General features: G+C 41.4%; 1 protein-coding gene across 2 annotated transcripts in view; it reads right to left on the bottom strand.

Moving 5' to 3' along the window:
• ZDHHC7 (zDHHC palmitoyltransferase 7) overlaps window positions 1-25,939 on the bottom strand; it is a 358,756-nt gene that overhangs the window by 25,174 nt on the left and 307,643 nt on the right. For both annotated transcript variants that reach the window (XM_078670375.1, XM_078670374.1), the window contains 2 exons: window positions 19,108-19,204; window positions 13,479-13,560 (listed from right to left, as the gene is read on the bottom strand). In XM_078670375.1, the coding sequence (XP_078526501.1) occupies window positions 13,479-13,560; window positions 19,108-19,204 (179 nt within the window). The remainder of the gene's footprint in view (window positions 1-13,478; window positions 13,561-19,107; window positions 19,205-25,939) is intronic.

The raw sequence follows: 25,939 nt of genomic DNA, 5'->3' as shown, positions 1-25,939 counted from the left end.
CCTGCCCCCACCACGTCTTCAACAAGGCCGACGCCGTCATCGCACCCCACCTGCGAGACATCATCAACACATCCATCGACACCGCCACCTTCCCCGAGAGCTGGAAGCACGCCGAACTCACCGCTCTACTCAAGAAACCCACAGCGGACCCCACCGAACTCAAGAATTACCGCCCCATCTCGCTCCTCCCGTTTCCCGCCAAAGTCATCGAGAAGACCGTCAACAAGCAGATGACCGCCTTCCTCGAGACGAATGGATCCCTCGACCCCTCACAGTCCGGCTTCCGAGCCAATCACAGCACCGAGACCGCCCTCCTCGCCGCCACCGATGACATCCGAGCCCTGATGGACAACGGAGAAACAGCGGCCCTCATCCTCCTAGACCTCTCCGCAGCATTCAACACTGTCTGCCACCGCACCCTAGTGCAACGCCTCAGGAACGTCGGAATCCAGGAGAAGGCACTGGAATGGATCATCTCCTTCCTCGCTGGAAGAACACAGAGAGTCCGCCTACCACCGTACAAGTCAGAGGCCTCCGAAGTCATCTGCGGCGTCCCCCAAGGATCCTCGCTGAGCCCCACCCTCTTCAACGTCTACATGAGCCCCCTCGCGGCCATCGCACGCCAACACAACCTCAGCATAATCTCCTACGCCGACGACACCCAGCTGATCCTCTCCCTGACCAACGACCCCGCTGCCGCCAGAGCCAACCTGCACGAAGGCATGAAAGAAGTAGCCGAGTGGATGACGACCAGCCGCCTGAAACTGAACTCTGACAAGACGGAGGTCCTCATCCTGGGCTCTTCACCCTCCGCCTGGGACGACTCCTGGTGGCCTCCCGCCCTGGGCACCGCACCCAAACCGACAGACCATGCACGCAACCTGGGCTTCATCCTGGACTCCTCCCTCTCCATGACCAGACAAGTCAACGCCGTCTCCTCGTCATGCTTCAACATCCTGCGCATGCTACAGAAGATCTTCTGGTGGATCCCCACCGAGACCAGGAAGACCGTCACCCAGGCCCTCGTCACCAGCCGACTGGACTACGGCAACGCCCTCTACGCCGGTACCACCGCCAAGCTCCAGAAGAGACTCCAGCGGATCCAGAACGCCTCAGCCAGACTCATCCTCGACATCCCACGAACCAGCCACATCTCCGGACACCTGAGAGACCTCCACTGGCTCCCCGTCAACAAAAGAATCACCTTCCGCCTCCTCACCCACGCACACAAAGCCCTACACGACCAAGGCCCGAGCTACCTCAACAACCGGATCAACTTCTACGCTCCCAAACGCCACCTCCGATCAGCTAACCACGCCCTCGCCGCCGTCCCCCACATCCGAAGAGCGACCACAGGAGGAAGGTCCTTCTCCTACCTGGCCGCCAAGACCTGGAACTCCCTCCCGACCGACCTGCGCCTGACCCGAGACCACCTCTCCTTCAGGAAGAAGCTGAAGACCTGGCTGTTCGAGCAGTAGCGGCACCCCCCCTCCCCCAGCGCCTTGAGACCCTACGGGTATGTAGCGCGCTATATAAATGTCATTGATTGATTGATTGATTGAAGTTAAGAAATTCATGATTCAACCTAACACACAGCGAGAATGAAAAATGGAAACCACTATACCGAATGTAACACAATGTAACTATGCTCATCAGTTCATACAAAATGACCCCACACGTTGAGAGAAAGATGTAACATGTGCTCATATTGTTCCCTCATAGAAGGCAGGTGTGTAATTCTTTGTCTATATTCAGACCCACAGGTTCCATGCTTTCCAGTTCTAGAATAAACCATGTTTCCAGTTTGCGTAGTTCCTTCTCCCTGTCCCCTCCTCTTTTCTTTTTAGGTATTTGTGCCACACAGCTATTTCTCATGGCTGTGGAATTACCTTGGTTTTTTTCAAACTGGTGGGCAACGGGTTAACTGCGGTCTTTGTGTATGATGGCCAGGATATGCTGTAATATTCCTTTGTGTACCAGCAATGTGGTACTCCCCACATAGATTTTCTTGCAGGGACACAAAAGAACATACTGTTGTACCCTGTACAAAGAGACACAGGTAGCCATGTAGTATTTCCAAGTCTTCTTTATTTGTTCCATGTCTAGTTAACATCAATCTCTGTTCAGCCAGCTTTGGTCAAGTACCAGCCCCGCCATGAGGTGCCTGCCTGTTGCTCAGCCCATCTCTAGCTGTCACTACTCATCCACTTAGGCACCCAGGCACTCCACGCATCACAGTGACACCAACATTCCGTATCCAACTCACGCTTTGGCTGAGCAGCCAGGAGAACCTAGGCTGGTTTACATTTAAATGTAATACTGAGGATATAACATTATCCCTTTCCTTTAAACAAAAATAAAAATAACAATACAAAAGGAGAGAACTATGCACAAGAAAGCTGTAATTTTAAGAACTCAGGGATGCAACATAAAGCAAAACATCACAAGAGAGTGAACAGTACAAATCAAGAAAAGATGGGCAAAATACGACATCAAAAATATGAGCATCAATATCCCAGATCGTCCCTCATGAAAATTATCAAAACATTTTGCCACACATCCACTCAGGTACCCAGGCATTCCATGCATCACAGTCACACCAACTTTCTGTATCCCACTCACAATCTGGCTGAGCAGCCAGGAGAACCTAGGCTGATTTACATGTAAATGTAATAATGAGGATATAACATACACAACATTGTCTGACTTGCATGTCAAATTGCCCTTTATTTTGATGACTTTGTTGAATGGTGTTGCTCTGCAAGTACGATTCTCACTGCTCCTACATGCCTTACACTTAAAGCATTTTCTGAAGCCATATTTCATTAACCAGGTTTGGGGTCTAGTTTTTCTTTCAAAGTTACTTTTGACTAGGAAGTCTCTCATTGCCTTTGACTTCCAATAAGTGATCATAGGGTGTCAAGGAATTAGTGAACCTATGATTGGGTTTTCTCTCAGAAGGTGCCAATGGTGTGACATGTTCTGAAGCACCTTTTGGTGTTCCTGATTGTATGTGGTTATGAATCTTGGCATATCTGTGGCGTTCATTGTTTTCATGCTGGTTTTAGTAGGATCAAACAGTGCTTCCTCACTGTTTATGCATCTAGTTCTTTTGCAGGCTGTTTTTAGGATGTTATCTGAATAAACTCTTTGCTTAACATTTTTTTTAGCATTTCAGTTTCTGTAGCAGTATAGGATTCATGGCTGCTACAGATTTCTTTGGCTCTTAATAATTCCCCAATGGGATGCTTCTGATGAGTGGTGCTTGGTGGAAACTATTGGCATGCAGTATAGTGTTATCAGCAGTGGGCTTTCTGAACACAGTAGTTTCCAAACACTTGGGTTCAACCGTAATACGGACTTCCAGAAAGTCCACTGTGGTGGAGCTGATATTGGCAATGAATTTCAGATTTAAGTTGTTCACATTAAGCTCCCAAACAAACTGTTTGGCTTCCCCCTCTGTACCTTGCCACAACCCAAAGAGGTTGTCGATATACCTTAGTCATAAAGCTGTATGTTGAGTCCAATGTTCCAAATCCTTGCCTCCTCCCACCAGCCCATGTGACGATTTGCATAGCTGGAGGCGAAGCAGGTGCCCATAGCGGTTCCCCCTCTTGATAGTTGTTTGTCAAAAATAAAAATATTGTTAGTGAGCCCCTTTTCTGTCATTTCTAGAAGCAGATTGTTATGCAAATCTGTATGTATGTATGTGTATAATATATATATATATATATATATATATATATATATATATATATATATATATATATATATATATATAGATTAGCAAGTCGACTCAGAAATGTTTCCAAAAATACGACAGCTGACCCAAATTTTCAAAGGTGCAATTTTATTCGTGCATGGAACCCCGCACCTCAGCCATGACGCGTTTCGGGCCTCCTTGGCTATATATATATATATTTAGATAGATAGTACCAGTCATAACCAACCTATGATTCATGTACCCACATCAGTTGGGTCAGATCCTGTCGCTGGAGGATAAGCAATCTGCTTGTTTCAAACGCACATGATGTGACCACCAAACATGTAGTGGAGGGTTTAAGAAAACTTCACTAGCTTTAAGCGGGCCTCAAGCAGTGCGGAGTTATAAGTTGGAGTTTGTCAGATGGGGTTGTAGGTGACTATATGAATTCTCACCCAGGGGCCTTGACAGAAGAATAGGAGAATCTGCTGGGAGTTTCTTTCCGTGATCGCCTCCACCATCCGAATCATCTCTTCCTAATAGATACAAACCTTTGGAGAGGTGCACCACATGTATACCATGCCCCCCTCTCTACACAACCTCTCAAGTAGCGGTCAGAACCACCATTTATTGCTTTCATTAGAGCTGGGGTGAGGTACCATCTAGTGAGGAGTTTGCATGCATTTTCCTATTTATTTTTTTTACACACTGAGGACTTCACTGCTTAAGTCCACACTGTTCCCCAAGTGTTGTCTGATATCTCTTTATACAGGTCCCTGCTTCAGGCTGTCGTACAGGAAGGGAGGTTGTTCACTGTGTGACTGATTTATTTCTGTGTACAGAAGGGAAGTCCCTTTTTTGGTTTTGTTATGAGAGAAAGTTTTAATCAACATCTTATCTCTATTTGTCTTTTGAGTGGTCCTCGCAGCCCCCTATCCTATGTAACAATTGGGTCAATTTATATTTGTCATGTGGTTGGAGGTGGAATTGATCCATGCATGCTTCTCTGTCTACAAGTGTCCCTTCTTTGTAAAACATTTCCCACTCGTAATAGGTTTCCCTTAATTCAAGTATGAAAAGCATGGGTGTCATTGGCCAGGTAAAAGGTGAGGGTTGTAATTAATTGGAGTCATGGGAGAAGGGAAGGAGGTCTTCTTCCAATTTTGTGACATTGTCTCCTAGCAGTCGAGATGTATGTGGTAGTATGAAGTAGAGTATTTTGTTTCGGTCTGTGTTTACTTGACAACCAAAGTATATGGCATAAAGGAATCTGGCATAGTGTTTTTCTACTTTAGCACTAAGAGTGGTATGGGAGGTTTAATGCTAGTCTAGCGCCTGCCACAGCTGAGCAGTTAGCATATAGCATATAGCCAGCAATGTTAGTAGCCCCACAACCCCATCCGCAGGCTTCCTGAAAAGTGTGAGCCTGGACACACTGGGGGATTTGCTGCTCCAAACAAAGTAAGAATTTTATTTTGGATACGTTTGAGTAATGGAGGTGTACACCCACGTGGAGGTGGCTGAAGGACTTCTAGTAGTCGGAGGAGGAAGTTCATCTTGTTGCTGGCAGCACATTCCAGTCAGGAAATCTCCAGCTCACCCCATCTTTATAGGTCTTTGAACAGGACATTTAACAACTGTGGGATGTTAGCCTCATGGATACATTTCTGTATGCTGCACTAGGGTGATTCCTAGATATTGCAGTGTGCGGTCATCCCAACAAAAGCCCAAATCTTGTAGGTTTGGCCTAGAGAGTCCCTTGGGATCGGAGACTCCCAACTCAGATGGTTTGGCATAATTCACCTTAAATTCAGAGACCAAATCAAACAGTTTGATTTCCAGAAGCAAGGCTGGAATCAATGTAACCGGTTCGGTTATATAGTAAAGCATATAGTCAGCAAACACAGCCAATTTGTATTGCTTCAGGTCCAAGACGGATGCCCCAGATTTTGGGTTTCGGCTTTATTTTTGTACTAAGGGTTCCATTGTGAAGGCAAAAATTTGAGGGGCAGGAACACCCCGTCTTGTTCCGCTCGTTAGATTTATCAGATAATGCACCATTGAACTTTAAGTTAGACGAGGGGTAGACAAAGTTTGTCATAATATATTTGAGAATGTTAGGGCCCACACCCATCTTGGCAAGAATTTTTTGATGAACTTTCAATCTACATTATTGAAGCCTTCTCAGCGTCTAGCGAGAGAAGGGCCATTTGTGTGCTGTGCATTTCTGTACATTGATCAGGTTATATGCAATGTTATCCGCCGCTTGTCTGTGTTTGATAAAACCCCATTGTTCCACAGATACTATTAGGGCTCAGGTTCTCGTAAATATTCAAAGTTTAGCAGGGCGATCAGTCAGTAAGAGAAGTAGGAAGTGGGGGTTTTCTACGGTTTTAGTAGTAGGATTATTGTAAATTCAGTCATCCTTGACCTAAGCTCTCTGGTTTGGAGAAAAGAATTGTAAAGCTTTGTAAGTGGAGGGGCCAATATGTTTATGTATGCTTTATAGAAGGATGCGGATAGCCCGTTGGGGCCCTGCTCCATGCTGGGCATCTACCTTTGTCTGAAGTTATTGGACCATCAATCAGCAAGAAGTTGACCTCTCTCGTGTTGGGGAAGACAAAGGACTCTAAATTACAGTCTTAGCTCATCTCATCCAGTGGTTGGGTGATACATAATTTGACGTAGTGGCAGTGAAATGCCGTCAGTATGTCAGAGTCCTGCCTCTTCTTAATTTTCGAAATAGTATTTCTGGTTTGGTGTTTGAGTAATCTAATAACTGAATCTGCCTAATTACATTTCTCAGAATATTTCACGTTTATATAGAGAATTTTCTTTGCCATCTCCTTCGTCAGGAGTTGCTCTAGCACACCCATTGCAGTCTGTAAATCTGGGTATGTTTTCTGAGAGCAGCCATGTTTATGGCGTAGTTTGAGCTCTTGTATTCGGCTCGCTAATTCCACTTTTTGGTGGGGCTGACATTCAAGTAAAGTGAGACATATGGCAAATGAGGTCTCCCCTAATGACCGCTTTGCCTGCGTCCCATATTATATTCCTCTCCACCTCCCCACTGCCATTTTCCATAAAATAATTTTCTATGGTCTCTTTAATAGATTTTAGCAATGTTACTGGTTATAGAGGAAGCATCAAATCTAGATGCATTATGATTGCTGAGTGGTCTGACGAGACCTTAGTACTTATACTAGTATCAAAGATTTGGGGTGCCAATCCACTGTCTACAAGAGTGGTGTCATGCATAGTATTTTGCATGACTGGATGAAACTACCTTGTTTGGTGACCCAGCCTCACGTGTACACATTTGCCTTTTAAAGCTGGTCCCATCTAAAACAGATGTTTGCTTCAGAGGTTGAGGGGGGCCTCTCACTTTCCCAAATCTGTAGTTATGATCAGTTTGACAATGACATCCAGAAAGAACCACATAATAAGCGTTTAAAGGCAGTGTATGTTACTTCTTTTTTCATGTACATTCAAAACCTGAAATAATGACCACGGACAAACTACTGAGCCTCTTGTAATGACATCAAAAAGTAGCTGGCAAAGGATACAAATATTCTGTACTGTCAAAGACATTAAAAGCTACAGGTCTGGGGTCTGTCCATGAGTTGGAGGAGGTCTGGATCGAAATTTCAGATAACACAACTGTAACTGATAAAAAGTTAAGAATTACACCTTTACTGACCCCAAAAGGCACAGTCGACACTCATACTCCTGGTCACAAAAAAGACCCCAAAGTGGAATGGAGGCTGTATTGCTTGATGTTCAACATCAACAAGTGGGGGATGGGGTGATGAGATCAGGGCGAAACTGTTGCACTCTTCTATTATGCTTTTCCCCAGTTTGTGCTTTTTGTAATGTATGAAAGAGTATCCAAAGAAGGCATGGTAAATGAATTAATGAGGAACATTTTTCTCTCTGAATGGTGTCATTTTCCTTAACGGGCTTCGATATGTTTGACCTATCTGGGATAGCCAATTGAGATCCAGGCAACACCAAGACAGACCATTTGTGAGTTGGACTCTCTATCCCATGACAGGATACTAACTCTGGATTTAACAGTTCTAGGGTATGTTACTAGGAGATCCTGATCAACCACCAAAATTATCCAAACCTGTGAAGTTTAGAGGTACAAGCTCAACATACATAGTAATGTAATAAACATCAGGTTTGAGCAGGTTGTCCAGTACCGAATGAGTTCAGGTCTTTAGAACAGATGTATTCTGACTAAGATCCTTAGTTGCTTGAGCATGGAGTTATTACCTCCTGAATAGACAGCTGAATACCCAAGAGGGGAGAGGCAAACATCACATCAGTAGCAATAAGAAATGCAAAAACAAGTTTCACACCTGGCCCTAAAGTTTCTTGAAGCACTGCTTCTACTTTTGATATGAACAGAATACTGGTCGTTGGTGACCTCAGCTGAATTCCCTTGAAGAATAAATGGGAACCGATCAGGTAAAACTTTTCCAAGCAGGATATGTAAGATTTGTGAGGTTCAATTGCTGAGACAGAAAGTCCTACTCTGAAGCCCATATTTAGTAGTAAATAGAGAAGACAACTTCTTTAGACCAATCAACATGAAAAAGCTGCACCTTCAGTAAGGTAAGGCAGCATAAGCAGAGTAAACCCCTCAGAACAGGTCAACCGTTACGAGAAGCTCTTCCATTGGTATTGGTGGTAGGAGGAAAACATGAACTTGGCTGGGATGGTTGAGGCAGAACGGCAATAGGATGATCCTGCATGTTAGGGGAGCATTTTGCACTGATGCCACTTTCTACATTTAAAGAACATCTTTTGCGTTTTCTTTTGCCAGTCCGACCTGTCATGTAGACATTGCTAAATGTGGAGAGAGAGCAAGACGAGAAAGGATGCTACACTTTTATTCAATCACCACAGAATTTTAGCCGACAATACTACCACTCCCCATCTGTCTCTTGTAGTATTCTCCATCAATACAAACTAATCTACCTACCCACCCCAGTATATGTTGGGAAATGTTGTATTTTCACCCTGCCCTGTCATACATATATATGCTGAAACTAGATGTCTAACTTTATTGAGGGAGAATGATTGGTGCAATAGTCCTACAAATCAAATAATTAATAGGGGGAAGTCAATTAGAAGTAATTGGCCATCAGCTGGCTCATTCTGTCCAGGTTAGAGGTGTTCAAATGAAGAATATGCCAATGTGTACGCACAAAAAAACCTTTGTTTCTCTTCAATGAGCTGCATCAATACTTAGGTATTGATCTGAAAACTCATTAGCTATTATGATGTTGAGCAACAATTCATTACTTTGAGGTAAGCCTTCTAAAGGTAAAGTATGCTTGTTTAAAGATGGCAACGAACACAACAAATGTTTTTAATTACAAAATAGTTTTGGCTCCATCTCTCCTGCTTTATGACACAGCATGTTACTAAGTGGCAGCAGTTGGCAGCAGTTGTATGTCAATGTTATACGTTTCCCAAAGGTAACAACAGTAGTAGATCTGCTTATTTTGGGATTTCAATAACCAAAACTCAAACTCAAATGTTTACAAATGTGGAAGATTTACCTGTGTTTAGTTGTGACTAATTATGGAGATGGCAAAAATCTAAATAGGGAGTGAAGAGGTAGTGCTTAAAAAGCACTGGGGTGGATGCACCCTCCTCCAGTCAATGGTATATTCAAACAACAAGATCCACCTCTAACAGGTTTTTCTGTGAGCCAAGATATGACAGGCATACACAGTAGGTTCGGGGTTTACAAATCATCCCCTTAAAAAAATCACCAGTTCTTCCAACATGGCGCTCATGAATTTCGCTATCTCACACTATTACCACCGTTCCAAGATGGCCACGACTATTTGCCAAAACTATATACCGTTCCAAGATGGTCACCACTATGTGGCTAGATTATATCGAGTGGTGCCGCTCTAGTTCCCAGGGGCCTATTGACCACACCCAAGCCAACACAGGTGTTGTTCATTACTCAATCAAATCGAGTATAAAGAGACATCCTCCGCTCCACTGGCTCACATCACGGAAGCCACGGAGGATGCAAGGAGAACTCGAGGTTGAGTGAGTACGGCATAGCTGCTTTAGGGTGGAGAAAATCTTTGACCATCAGCATAACAAAAAAGAACTGAACCTTGGCTTACTCCTTCTGTTCCCTCCCTCTTTACCAACAGATGGAAGTTTCATTTACCCCTCATTCCTGATCGGCTCATGGGGCATTGTCTTCAACTTATTTCAGTATGTATTTGACATATACCACCATGCACATTGTTTTGCTCCTTTTTTCAGCCCATCACTGTTGAGTGCAGATCTTCACGACAGAGTGTGTGTTTTATGTTATATGTCTGTTATGTCCTGTAGTGTCTTTCTTTTCACAGGTCACAGCACATTAGTGTGTCTTTACTATTGAGACGCGGCAATACTCGCAAAGTCACCGTACATGTCACCATGCTTTTTCTCTCCACAGGTGACTTATATAACGCGCATTGGGAAGCGCGCAGGAAATATTTATGTGCTCTTATTTTATCTTGCAGGCCCACGAATCAGTAATACTGTTAGGGCTCTATGAACTGTAAATTAATCGCATACCACACAGGCATTAAAATATCAGTTTCACCTGTATATACACATAACACACATTGATGGCAACATTAGTGAGCGATAGAGGGATCTGATCCCGTCCTGACGAACAGGCAGGTAGCCTCGAATCATGTTGACACCATCAGGAGAACTAGCTCATTGACAAGCTGTGTTTTTCTCCGCCACACCAATTTTTAAGAATACCAGCCTATGAGTAATAAAGAATTTTTTGTTTTCAAAAGGCCAGGTATTCTTTAAACCTCACTTTTCCTATCACTTTTTGACCCTACTTACACTCACAACAATACACCTTACATAGCACTTCCAATATCTGAGTGCTCCAGCGTAGTCGCTAGTCATAGCACGCCCCGTCCCGCAGCAGGGCGGGAAGACCCCGACGATGAAGCATGACAACAAGGGACCTTTTGGTGTGTGAGGGGTATTTTAACAAATACTGTGTATGCCTGTCATATCTTGGCTCACAGAAAAACCTGTTAGAGGTGGATCTTGTTATTTAATTATGGAGATAGGTACAACAGTGAGAGTATGGCAATAATGATGATAGTAGGGGAAAAACGTGACAGACAGAAGAAAAAGTGTTCCTAATTAAAGAAAGGCAAAATAAAAACATAATAAACCTAACAGGCGAACGCTAACTGGTATTCCTAGCTTTCAAGAACATGTTTTATCCTCTCTCATTAACAGAACTGACAACCGATTAATCGAATTGTATTTTACAACGAGCAAAAGAGAAGTTCTGAGTTAAGTTTAAAGAAGATAGGATGGAAACATTAATTCAGTTTTATTGTAATTGTGGTTCTCTCTAATTGAATTTTTCAGTATGTGAAATGAAAATGAACCAATGGTATAAATAAAAAATAAAGAATATTTCTGGAGGAAAACATCCGGACAGCGAACTGAAAAAGCAAGAATAATTTCTAAATACAGTTGGCACAAAAACTGGCAGCTAGAGCATTAATCACAGGACTATATATAGAAAAACAAGCATTGACAAAGCCAATAGTTCTGGTCTTATTATGCTGGTAAAATGTTTACGTGTCATTTCTTTTTTCACATTTATTGTACACATGACAAAAAAAAAAAGAAAGCAGACCTCAACGTACACGTAGGCACCATACTCTTGCAATAAAAAATGTATATGTGAAAAAATATTCACAGATACGGCTGTTACCAGTGATTTATTTTGTATTATTATTTAAGTTGTGCCATGCATTTTACCACTGCACTTTGTGAAGACAAGAAAAAATCATTTCCCAAATAAGCATTCATATTACTGCCTGCTACAATATTACATAAAACTATTTACAAAAAAAGCAGCTTTAAAAACGAGACAAAAAAAGAATCACCACCTAATAGAGCACCTGAAGAGCAGGCAAAATAAATTCCTGTTGATTTTTAAGAGAATTATATCAAAATAAAGTTAAAAAACACACTTTGAATCTCCAATGCCACATGCTAGGACTGATGGAAGTAAATTGTAAATGGCATTTCAACAGACGGAGCATATGAATTCTTGTCTCGTGAGCCACAAAGCGGTCTCAAAGGCCAGAAATTACATGAGTTCAATGGATGACCAAAAGTCCTTCATTCTATGTACATTACGTATGAATTTTTGGATATCTTTATTCTGACTAACTGGGTAAAGCAGTCTTGAAAGCCAGACCTAAATGCACATTGTTCCAGTCCATGCACAAATTTCGGGCAATGTTTGACAATCCTAAATTACGTTTAAAATACACAGAAAGACAGAAGAATAACTGAATGGATTTAAAGTATAGACATTTCTCTACCAACTGAAATAAACAAAGGCAGAAAATGCACGTGCCAATACCAGAAATTAATCCGTCTCTCGTTGACTTTGTCCGACCTTTCGGCCTCGAACAACCGAGAAAACCAAGAATGATCTACCCTCCCATTCACATCTTTAATGCTAAGCCGGTTCTTCAAACTATCGCTCACCATTTCATTGTGCTGAACAAGCAGAATGCAACACACAAGAATGAGTAGGTATCTTCCTTTCCGTTTCTATCAAGTCAGCATGTTCTTTATGAACACCGAACAGCACAGTTGGAATGAAGGAAACACGTTTGCTTTCCCCGTTTCCCGCTTCCTTACAAACGAGTTTTTCCCACCATAAACTATAAAATGGAATTTGAGTTCTCTTCTCTGTCAGCTGTACTATAATTACCAGAGGAAATGGTCCCATGTGGTCTGCGTAGTTGTGAAGCAAAAATATGTGTTGACCTAAATAAGACAAACATATCTGTAGCACATTTTGCTTTTTAGTTTGCAGGGTTTCTAATCTCTTTACAACAACTAATAACATTAACTTTTTGGCAAAGGACTTGGGATCTACAACTGCATGAAAGATTTTCCACATCAACCTGGGGTTAAACCTTGATCTCCAATAGTTTCTGTATAATATATATTAATTTTTATTATGTCCAAAAATATTGCCTTCGCAAACTGCTTCCTTAATTTCAGCTCTGAATTGAATTGTGATAAAAAGAATAGCTCAATGAACTTGTGAATAAATGTACACTCAAAAAGCCCCCCAGCTCTTCATGGAGAAAATGGGATGCGCACACTCAAAATCAATATCTGCAACTGTCATTCTGCAAAATACATGCTCCTAACAACAATATTTGTAATGCCAAAGTTCTAATCTTGGGCCCCTCAGTTTGAGGATCTTCACCCTTTGACAAATTGTTCTGTACCCGGTCCTGGGCCCTGTCGGGTTGGAATTATCACCGACAGAGCAACCTTTTGTTTTATACTTGCTTAGTACAGCCCTGAAGAGTCGCAGGCAGACTGTGCCACTCGCGACGAAACACGTGTCGGCTAGTTCTCTATGTCCGAACAATTAAAGACACAACACATCAACGCCTGATTTGTCTAGTTACATAACTGTTACCGTGTGTGTTACTAGCATTTGTCTCAACGAACATTTTACGTGACGTCAACGATACTACTGTATATTTAATTTGGAGTGTGCATGGGTATTACGTTTTTGTATTCAGATATGCTGATACTCAGACCTGCATCGTTGAGACGAAGGCAAAATAAAAACACATTGCATTTCAATGCACGTTAAAACTGTTCTTGAGAAATAGGTTCTAAAACCTATAAGGATTATTTAAAAAGGTTAATATTCACTCACCAGTCCATTGTCCCCGGACACAGGAAAAAAACTGAAACCCACAGAGAATGAGGGAATGAGCAGAAATCAGAGCTATATACATCTGAAATAAAAGAAACTCTAGTTCAGCGAAATGTTATTCATACTACGTAGACAAGCTGGATAGAAAGGATGTGTAACATTTTAACTCTTGATACTTAGATTCATTAAATACATCAGTAAAGAAGAGGAAAAGTAACTGCACCTTCTTCAAAATTAGAAGGATAATTTCATGAAATATTTTTAGCATATCCTAACAGAACAAGTTACTTACCTTCACTCGTTCTTTTGGATACTCTATATGGACCCGAGTAGTATATGAGCACAAACCCAGTGCACCGATGTTAGTTTCTTGCTCAAATCTTTCAGCATCATTATATGCATAGCACCAAAAAGCTATCTAAGAGGTATCAGTGTGCAAATGTCTAATTTGGACCATTTTAGAGGACAAAAGAAGACCATTGTTATCATTCACCATCGCCTTCAGGCCACGGTTGACAAGGTTGTCCAATGACCTAAAGTTCCTTGGAGCCGACTTCAGATAGTGATCACCCAGATCGGACTTACCTGTGTATTTTGTCATTGAAAATATTTCACTTTTGGACCATTTCATCCAATAATTGGAGAAGAGAGAGATTTCAACAATAAGTGCCATGATGGTGGCGGTGGAAGACTAGGGTACACAAACAGTTAATAGAATGTCGTCCATATGTAATACTTTTTGTTAGCCTGTGGGAGTCACTATCCCCTTCACATCACTGGACTGTCTGATATTGCCAGCCAAGGGTTCAAGCGCCAATATAAACAATAGTAGGGAAAGTGGTCTTGCCTGTCTGGTCCACCTCTTAATTGGGAAGGTCTTGTACAAAATTCCATTATAGTTTATCTGAGCTATGAGATTCCAGTACTGCCAAAGGATTATATGGACAGAAACTTTTCCCATAACTGCTCTCTTTAGGTTCCAAACCAAATAATCCCATATCAAACAATCAAATGATTTTTTTCGAATCCAGTAACAGGGACACACTCTTCTCCACATCATTTCTAACCTGCCTAATGAGATGCCAAAGTGTTTTAAGTATTATCTCCAAAAAGCTACCAGGAACAAACACTACTTCTATTGTGCATGGGTCTAGCAATTAGCGAGATGAGCCTCTTAAGAAATACCTTGGCAAGAATTTTGACATCCATGCTCTATAAGGTAATTTTTGTGTAGCTAGAACACTGTGAAGGGTCCTTGCCAGGGTTGGGTAGGAGATTATAGTGTTCTTAAATACCACACACACAGGCAGCCGAATGTTCAGCTTCTTTAAAAGCCCTCAACAACAAGGTTACCAGCCCCATTTTATTCATCTTTTAAAATGCAATAGGAAAGCAGTTTTCTCCTAGAAAAGATATATACTGCCTGAATGTATTATATGTATAAATCTGTTAATGTACAGCACTGATGTTCTGTGGAGGGGGCGATGGACTTTGAGTTGTTTCCAACCCAGTTTTCCTATGGTCTCCGCATCCCTTCCACTCCCACCCCCCCAAGCCCTCCCTAACAGCCTCAAAAACTTGACTCAGCTGACTAAGTTATTTTTTCTCCTTTTGTTCATGCTGTACTGCTTCGCCATTGTTGTTGATAATGTACAGCAGTGATTCTTAACCTGTGGTATGGGGACCACTTTGGGTCCCCTAAGCCTTCTCAGAAGGTCTAAGGCTGCTTAGAAAATTAAATAATGTTGGCACATAAATAAAGTATGTTTAAATGATGAAGCTAATTGTAAAATTGAAAATCTTAAAACGTTCTGTAAATGTTAAAGAATTCGAAATTGGAGACAAAATTAAATTAGTATCCTTGGATTGATTAGTGGGAGCACTGCAAGTGAATCAAATAGAATAAAGTGTAGATGTTGAATGGTCTCAATGAAATTTAGAAAAACTCCAACCTTGCAATAAAAAAAATTAAAATTATTTTAAAACAGTTTTATGAATTAATCCAAATATGGATGTGTTTGCTGAGTGCTTGTTTCTGTATTTTTTGTGTATTGTTTTGCAGCTCAAATCATCAAAAAAGCTTACGTTGGGATCCACAGCTTCCAGGAATGTCTCAGTTGTGGTCCCTGGATTCCAATAATTATTCAGTGGGGGTCCCTAGTTTCCAATAAAGATTGAGTGGGGGTCCACAGAAGTCAAAACGTTAAGAACCACTGCGTTACAGGATGAAAAAAGACTTTGGCAGAGCCTAAAAGTTTCAATGGTGCGACCTACTGGATTTGTCAATGCTTGTGTATCTTGTCTCCAAACATATGGAACATCTGTCTCTAGAGTTGCAAGTGGAATCCTCTCCTTACATATTCAGAACTAAACTAAATAATTCATATTTTCCTTCTAAATTCTCTTGTTTAGACCAATTTAGTTCTCAGCAACTAAAGTCTTTGTGTTTGAATACACTTCAAAAACATCTTACCAAAAAAAAAAACAGACTGTATTTAATTACAAAACTATTGATTAATATTTTAGCACAGAAGTGTCTTTTGGACTAAGCAGTGGAGAAAGAATGGTGTAAGGAAAGCACCGAGGAGGCAGACTGATTACGTGTGCATGCCTCTCGAGATGCCCAAATAAATACGGAGACATTTGGATTTCAATATCACATTCATATTTGGATTCAGGTAGATTTGAAGACTACAAATATTCTGTGATAAAGAGGGTCGATGATCAATGGTAAAAGAAGATCCTCAGTAAACCAGAACAGACCTCGAAAAATCTGCTCGCCCACTCGCTATGGGAAGTCAGATTTTATCAGCTCGAGGTATTTTTAGCACTTAATCCTCCTTTCTGGGGAGAAAACTTAACCTGGAAGGAACAGGTGTTCTGTTCATTCAGAAAGAAAAGGAGGCCTTTAAATCTTGTTTTTATCTTGACACATGCTGTCCGTTCGAGGACAGAGGTCAAATGTCAGTTTGTCTTTTTTTTTACTAAATGTGACTTTTTTTTTTTTACTAAATGTGACTTATTTTATCCTGTAAAATGATGTTCACTTTTCTTTCTCTCATTAGTAAGAGGTTTTTGTCAAGTGAGCGCTCCCACAATCATTGTGAAACAAAAGGCTGTAAGATGCTAGTTGTTTTTTTCTAATGCACAAGATTTAAAAAGCTTGCAAATGAATAGTTTAAGTATTTCAAAACGTATCAGTAATTACAAAATAACTTTTTGTTAATTCATAAGTGTAATGCAAACAAAGGTTTATGTAGAAGCAAAACAAATCAGAACACTTTACTTGGTGATGTGCAAATGACAAATATTTGCTGAAACTATTTCCAAACACTGTACACTATTTAGTTTTATCAGCAAAAACACATCCGGGGGAAATCTTGTGGCCATTTCAATGGAAATCTGCTGATTGCACACTTCATGCGTTAGATATGTATTTATTAAAAGTGAAAGTTTTTAAACGTTCATTTGAGAAACATTTGTGCCCCCGCCCTGATGACAAGCCGGTTAATGAACTAAAAGGCATGTCAGCAGTCATGTGTATCCTATATGTGGATAGATTTGCATTACAAATGGAGCAAATGTTTAGTCTATTAAATCAAACAGAAGTGTTTTTTGTACAACAAACATGCTGAACTCGCATATCCGAAGGTGCTTTCATATTTGATAAAGAAGAAAATGGCAGATCAGTCAATTACAAAATGTGCCCAAGATCAAATCATATGAAACCAGCTTATGGTTTAAGAGCATTACAATTAGGTCAAGCAGAACATTTACATCACTAGACCTGTAGGCCTAGTAATATTTTTATGATTTTTCGAGGCCTGCATTAAGGTATTCAAGTTTACCGGGCTATCATTATTGACTTAACTTTCAGGTAAAACGAGAACCTGCAACAACATATAGTAAAGGTGCATTTTTAGAGACCATTCCAAAAATAAGAACATCTGAAAAGCTACCGAAGTGAGCAGCAATAGTTTAAGTCTGTGCTATCTTGTTTGGGGAGGGTGGAAGGGGGGGAAGAATAAGGGTATTTTGGAGCAAGCCCAATCTTATGACTGAAAGGGAAGCCTGGACTGGACAATACTTAGAACACAAACAACTGTAACAAATACTGCCCCTCTGGACAGCCTTAAAGGTTGGTTAAACAGGATAGGGAATGATGATGCACTGAGGCTATGTAGTGAGATGAGAAGGTCCATCAAAATATGGAAGAAATGATCAGCAATGCCAACGTGCGGAAAAGAGGTTCATGGATGGAGAAACGGGTATGTAGAGTACTTTTAGGTATTTGATCTGGCAGGCTGTTGATAAATGTGTAAGGGGATCCTTGATTCAGATCATGGCTTGCCTAAGCTAAACACTATTTTATTGACTTCTGCTAAAACGTGTATGATGACTTTGTGCATGCCTAGTGATGGAATAGTTAATTTGGCGTCAAAGTTTCATAGGCCTGTAAGAAAGGAGGACAAGAAAGAAGGGCAGATTTTAAAGTGCTTGGTTTTTCATTGTTACAATGTTATTCGATAAAAGTTCAGTGTGAACTGCCATCCAGATACACTAATCATAGTGCATGTGTACTTCGTTTCAGCCAGAAAACTGGAGATATGTGTACAGCTCTTAGATAAGTATACATAGAGTGTCTTTAAGCTATATTATACTGCTTGTGTCCCATTTAAGTTGTATCCGTCTATTCTGCTTATGGTCAGTGAGAACGTGAACATGATTTAGAGTTTATAAAAACATACTAAATATTGAATCAAGGATTCCATGGACCTAATGTAATTAGACAACCCCTATAATTGGTTGTGACAACCATGATTTGCGCACAGTGGGACACATCATACACTTGAACGCTGGTGCCACTGCATTTACCACGCTAATCATCGCTATTCACACATTGGGTAACAGATAAGTGCACTAGCATCACAATCAGCAGATTACCCATAAACGTATATAGTTTACATAAAGGGAAGAAAACCCATGTCACTAACGGTGTGCTACTGCATCGAAAGTCTCCCAACTAAGGGCCCCATTAGGATCTCGGGCGGATCACCACTGCCCACATGGTGACACCGCCATCCTTATGATGGGGGCGGACACATGCCTTTCCGTGGTGGCGTTACCGCCACGGAAAGGCATGCAGGAATCTCTTGCGGGGGCCCGTTGCGGGCCCCCAGGGATTCTGGGGAGTACCTATAGTACCCCCCTGCATTTCAACATACAATGTGGCAGGTACCACACGGTGCCTGTCACGTTGTGCGTTGAAATGCATGACATGCATTTTTAGCATTGTAGCGGGCCGCAATGTTAAAAATGCGGGATGCGCCTGCCAGTGTGGGGGGCGCATCCTAATGGCCCCCACGGGAAACCCCGCCCTTATGGAGGGCGGTCCCTTTTTAAATCGGGATGGCGGGCAGACAAAGTCCGCACGCCATCCTAATGTGTCCCTAAATGTTTCTGTGTAATTATACTAATAGGCATAATAACAACTCAGCCAGAATAGTTCAATTACACAAATGAATATCTACAATAATAAGGGAACTGAAATAAGAGCATTATCTCAACTGCCCACAGGCACAAACAGTTCCACATTCAGAATTTTAATCTGGTGAACACGAATACTTACAGTAAATAGTACAAAAAACCTCTGATTTTTTTCTCCCACACAATTATTCACCCATGGACAGTGATGATCCATCTTCCGAATACAGCGTTTGCAAATACTATAGGGGAAAGAAAACGCATCTTCAAAGCAGGCAATCTGTTTTCTTGCTCTTTAATTCTACTGTAGAAACGATTAAGTTTACCAGATAACCATGTACTGTAAGTATGTATATGACAACAATTTAACATGCACAGATCCAGACCAAACGTTTCACATAATTCATTCACGATCAGAAGCTCTTTTCAAAACAGTCTTTTTTTGTTGACATTATGGTCTTAGAAAAATTCTAAGTTGTACTTATTGATATATTTCATAAAATGTGCAAAAGTAGCAAAAATATAAGAGTGCATTCGTTTTCAAGAACACGTAGGCACAGTCAAGCCTTTCATAATGATCTGATGAGACACTCGTAAGCCTCGACAATCAAACTCAAAATGTGATCATAAGATGGGGCGTGAAGTACAATGTGTCCATGCAAGCTTGCCCAAAATGAGAGGACCCCATACACAAGTAGATTATTTAAGCAAAACACTTCATAGGTGCGACCCCTTATTACATGAATAAATTATATTTAATGTAAATGACCAGACACTACTTTTTTTTGCTTTAAGATTGTGATCCGTTTAAAAAATTTTTTTTTACTGTAAAAGAAAAACCGTAATAAAAGACATCGCATTTAACCTAAAATCACTGAAGAATGCTCTTGATAATAACCGAACATACACAGCTATATTACCTACTGGCGGTCGCCAGTAGGTATATATAGTTAGGATTTTTTCTCTATGGGTTTTTTGAAAATTCTATGTCTAATAACTTTGGCGTTTGTGGACGGAATTGGCTGAAATTTTCAGGAAAATGGCACATTTTGTTTCTGAGCAGCCCTTGAAAATTTGGGGGGGGTTCGTCCAGTGGGGGCCGAGAAAAAAGGGGGGTCCCAAAACGTGTTTTTAACATTGAGTTTTCCATAGGGCGGTTGGCCTCACTTTTAGCCCGAACGGCTGAATGGATTTGCACGAAACTTGGCAAAATTGTAGGGACTGGTAGCCCGATGTGCCTTTTGTAGGTCTCAATATATGTGCTCCAGTGGATTTTGAGAAATTAACGTTTAAAAAAAGATATATATCTGTAACAGCGGACCGGGCAGCGCACTGGTTCGCGGACTTTTCGCGCAACGGAGCTTTGTGAAGCGAAGCTGATTGGTTCTCCGGCGTCTGTCAACATTCCAAACAGTCCGTAGCGGCCGCCATCTTGTCTCTCGGTAGGATCGAGAGACAAGAGGAGGTCAAAACAAAGGGGGAAATAACTATAAGGGGGCATAGTAGATCCTCGCTGACCCCCTAGGTTTGATGTGGAGGTTTTAAAAGGGCCCCGCGGGGCAAAAAAAAATAATAATAATAATAATTGAACGGCTGAATGGATTTGCACGAAACTTGGCAAAATATTAGGGACTGGTAGCCCGATGTGCCTTTGCTAGGTCTCAATATATGTGCTCCAGTGGATTTTGAGAAATTAACGTTCAAAAAAAGATATATCTGTAACAGCGCTCCGCTTCGCGTAACGGAGGTTTGCGAAGCTGATTGGTCATTCTGTCACTGGGCTATAGTTGGGCTACATCTGGCTGATATTTGGGCTACATTTGTTTTTTTGTGTGTCTGGCGGCCATCTTTGGGCTACATTGGGCTACATTGGGCTTCATTGGGCTACATTCGGCTAATTAGCAAATAGCTCATCGCAAACTAGGAATGGTAAAGAATCGCTATTTATTCCTTAAAGTTCGCTATTTAGGAAATGCAAATAACTTTGATGATACATATGGCGGTTCATCTCTAACAAGATAAGAAGCATAGGGATACATTTATGATGACTGGCGCATCACCAGGGATGTGTTAGTCATTTTGTGCCGCTGTTCCGTCACCTATGGTGTGCTGCATTTACAATGCGGCGCATCATGGGGCAAAAACAGCACAGATGCGTGATGTATCTGTGCCGTAAAGGTGGCGCATTGCTGGAGTTGTATCGCAAGTGTGATGAAGCTCCAGCAAGGGTCGGGGGTGCCCCTGTCGCAGGGTTTCTGTTCTCACACAGAACTGTGGACAGAGGATTGGAACCTCGGCGAATTAGGGTGTCCCAAAACTCACGTTAGTAATCAAAAACTCCTTAGCAAGCTAGGTACAGTGTCACATTGGATATAACAAACTCTCAATGTTTAGACAATCCAGAATATGAACTTATAGTACCTCAGGATACGTGGAACTCATGAACAGTCGGTCGTTATAGATTTCTTAGAAACCAGAACATGGAGTTAAGAAGAACAGATGTGTATTTGAAATGTTTATTTACTAATGCCGTCTTCTCAGGCGTAGTACCTTAGATAATAAAAGTACACATATTATCAGTAGCAAAATTACCAGCATAGTTACTAGTACATAAAAAGTGAATGGTGATAGTATGTTAACATGCTGTAAATGAATAAGAGTTAGCAACACTTATAAGCAGCCGCGGGCCGTGGAGGGAGTTACGGTGAGGCAGGGAGGCGGGGAGGGGGAGAAGCAGGGTGGAGAATACAAGTACACATATTATCAGTAGCAAAATTACCAGCATAGTTACTAGTACATAAAAAGCGAATGGTGACAGTATGTTAACATGCTGTAAATGAATAAGAGTTAGCAACACTTATAAGCAGCCGCGGGCCGTGGAGGGAGTTACGGTGGGGCAGGGAGGCGGGGAGGGGGAGGGGCAAGGTAGAGAGGGCTCCACCCTGCTTCTCCCCCTCCCCGCCTCCCTGCCCCATCGTAACTCCCTCCACGGCCCGCGGCTGCTTATATCTCACCCTCCCTAATACACATATTATATTATTTGCTAAGAAGGTCTCTTTGTGTTGGTTTAGGGCGTGCCCATACTTTAGTGTCTTAGATTTGAAGGAATCACATCAGCATACACCAGCTCTCTCTTCATGTGAACCGCATCAACTGTTGTGTATGTGTGTTCGGCAAAGCAATATAAAACCCGCCTCATGCCCAGAATTGGCAGAAGTTGCACTTATGTTATGAGTATGAAGTCGTGGAGATCAGACCTCATAACAATTCTGTATCGTGTTGTTCTTGAAACTTTAGCACTCGCTGTACAGATATAGTTTAACAAGTAAAGCAGATAGTAGACCAATAACATATTATTCTCATGTAAACCACGATGAACTACTAGGTGGAAAGCTAAAGCAACAACTAAGTGTCGTGTGCAGAAGTTGCAAAAAAGGAAAAATGGCGTTTAAACCGGTAATGAGCCCATGCTAACTTAACACGGTGTAAAGATATCCAGGACCTAGATGACACCTCCTCATGATCCGGAAACGAACTGAATAAGATAATAGAAGTGCCATCTCATGAGAGCAGATTGCAAGTTTATATGTGGACGGTCCGCAAGGTAAAGCATTAAAAACTAGGAAAATTTAATGCTAAAGAAAAATAAAACAGCCAAGTACTTTATCGAGTCTTAAGCCAATAGGCAAGGTAAATAATAAAAACTTGACAAATAAGTCAATGAAATGCTAGTACTCAGCATATCAAACATGAAAAAGGTCTATGACATAACTGTGTATGCAAAATAAGCTGCAACAGCCTCCAATAGGAAGTCACCGTCTTCATCCGAAAACAGTTCAGCCATCCAATTTAAAAGCGGAAAAGAACATACGTGCTCTCCCAGCACCGGATCCTCTATCACCATCAGAGGACAGCTCGGTGGGTTTTCAAGAAAGCTCTGTTCCAAGAAAGACTGTGCTGCCGCCAGTAAATTCCAGGGACCAAGTAGTCCATGCATCAATGCCACAGCCATAATCCTTTCGCCAGGACAAACCAACTCGTGAGTAATGATAGGAGTCATCAGCTGATTAAAGTCGACGTCAGGAGAAACCGGTCCGCAGAGACACAAATCAATGGCCCAATCGAAATCACAGGTCAGGCAGTGAAATACAGGCTGGACACAGGTGAAGTAGGAGAACCGAAAAGATAATCCATATGCCGTGCTTAATATCGCCAACGGCATTGTGCCATAATATTCTAGCATGCGATTGCGGAACAGTGTCAGCAGCTGCATGGTCGGAGGTTGCATAGGAGGGACATCCATATTTAAAAATGTAAAAAAGCACAAGAGCGTCCGCTGGTAATGCAAGTAAAAATGCCAATCTACGAACCAGAGTGCAGAAAATACAATGAAAGGAAGCAGGGATGACTCCAAAGATTTTCTCAAATGAAGTCACGAGACCACTGGTAACAACTTTAAAAAAGTGTGCCAGGGACTTTGTGGAGGATGCGTTAAAGATAGTCGGAAACATGTTGCTGAAATTGAAAGGCAAATCTTAATTGAAAAGGGTGTGCACCTCTGTATGGGTGTTCGCTATGTGAAGTACAAAAGTTTCACGGGCCGAACTCAAGGCCACCTCTCTCTGAGACAAAAGAGCTCTTATTCTTGCCATGCCGTTGAAACGTGTCCCAAGGTTGGTATTTGTGGCCAGATTGAAAACTCCCTATGTTCATGTGTGGGAGGAAATAGAACATTTCTGCAGCAAATAACCCGTTCACTTACTGTTACGATAAAAGGAATACTTTTAATTAACTCAGAACAATCTTCATTATTGAGCATCAAATAACTACCATTTTCCAACAACTTGAACGTGGGGATGATAGCAGGAACTGGCGTGCCTTGCAACACGCAAGCCATATTTGGTCGGTGTTTGTTGCATGAACCGTGTAACTGTATGTGCCTACACATTAGTGAATGATCTGGCGTCTCAGTGCATTCCTCTCCATTCAGATAAACTTCTTGATCATCTTTGAAACATCTGTATGTGTATGGAAGCGACCAGACCTCATGAAGAAAAGCACTACCTAAAGGTTCATAACGACCTATTGGTATATATTTCATACAATTTGAAAACTTATATAAAGCAAAAGGCAGCGTTATTAAACCGTGGATAAGGCATGTTGCCAAAAAACCCGCAATCCTCTGCTGATGATGTCACTGAGCATGTCATGAATGATGTAATATGTGACATCATCAGCAGTGGATTACGGGTAATGGTATCTCTAGTTTACTCCCTTATAGCTGTGTTTCTTTTAACATAAGTGTCTGTTTCCTTCCCTTATACTTACTGTTTTTGGTTCGCTTCCGGTTCGCGTACCAGCGAGCGAACTAGGAAGCGAACTAAGAGAAATAGAGGTTGGCACAATTCCAAATATTGTACCAATTTTTTAATAACGGGGAGGTAGTTCTGAAAAGAACTTTTTTTTTATTTTTCTGAACATTTTTTTACTGTTTTTGAATTTTTCGGAACAGTTTTATATTTTTTTGGGTTTTTCTTGGAGGGGGCAATGAAAACGATTCATTGTAAAGGGCTCAACAGGAGCAACAAAACAAAAAAAAGAAGTATTTATTATTTTGGGCGTTTCGGACAAACTTGCATATGATAGTCAATAGCTCTGTTGATCAGAGTGATGCTTTTTTCTCCGTAGGAAATGAATCCATCGCAAAATGCGCAGATGTGTTTTACATCACCAAATCTCATTTGTATATTTGGCACCATCTCCCTGCCCTCTGGTCCCGTTACTTCCGGTACAACAGATCTTCTGGCCATAATAGGGAGATTATCTAGGTCGTTCCGAAACTGTGCAGCACTGTAGTTGTTAGGATGCCACCTAGTCATATGGCGATGCATTGTGTAGTTTCCGAAACTGTATTTTTTGTCGGTCCCTCTGGACAGTCTATCTTGACATATAAGGCAAGTTACGTATCTTGCATTTACTTTTTTCTGACCTTTGGGAATTTTAAAAAATTGCCAAATGAAGTTTTCTTTCCGGTGAGACGTCCTGGGCTGCTCAGGCAAAAACTGCCTCTCTTCGTGCTCGTCCTCCTGTTCCTCTTCTTCTTCTTCTTGTTGAATTAGAACTTGAGCAGGTGGTCCACTCTTCCTTTGATGTGGTGGAGGTGGTGGGGAAGCACCAGCTGAAGCTACTAAAGAAGCCATTGCTCAGTGATCACAAAGGGTCTTTCTCTCACAATGATGAAAGTCAGAGTGAGGAAAGAAGGAGGGATTTTCATCATTTGGGAAAAACAAGAGTTCTCAACCAATCAAAAGTGTTCATTTTAGATTATATGACCTAGTCTTACATCATTAGGAAACCAAAAGTGAAATGAACCAATGAAAAGTGTTATTACCAAGTCACATGACTTGCTGTGTTTACGTTAAGCGCTTTGCAGGGCCTCCCGGTTTGCTTCCAGAAACCTGCGCTTTGCGACTCGCTTCGCGTACCAGTTCGCTAACGTAGCACGTCATATGACGTATCACGCGACAACGTGAAACGTCATGCGGACGGGAGGCGTCACGATGTTGTTTTCTAACGCGGCACTTGCGGTAAAGAAACGTTTACCGGCTCGCGGTCTATTTCGCGGCATCAAGGTCAGCTAACGGGAAGCTTCCCGATTCGCGAAGCGGGAACGAAGAAAAAAAAATATTTAAAAAAAAAATTATTCATAAACATATAAAATATATTTTTGGATTTAAAGAAGAATACATTTTACAGCTACAGATATTAGCTGTTAAAAAACCAATGAAATTCACAGAAAAAACCATAGGTTATAGACCATATATAGTTAGGAATTAGCATTTACAAAACCTTGAAAATTCACTGAAAAAACCATAGGTTATAGACCATATATAGTTAGGAATTAGCATTTAGAAAACCTTATTTTACTCACACAAAACCATTGAAATTCCATATATAGTTAGTTGCACTAACTATAT

Source organism: Lissotriton helveticus, chromosome 12 (genome assembly GCF_964261635.1).
Source record: "Lissotriton helveticus chromosome 12, aLisHel1.1, whole genome shotgun sequence".
NCBI classification, from domain to species: Eukaryota; Metazoa; Chordata; class Amphibia; order Caudata; family Salamandridae; genus Lissotriton; species Lissotriton helveticus.
Note: the sequence above shows the minus strand (reverse complement) of the source record. Positions and strands in the feature narration are given on the sequence as shown.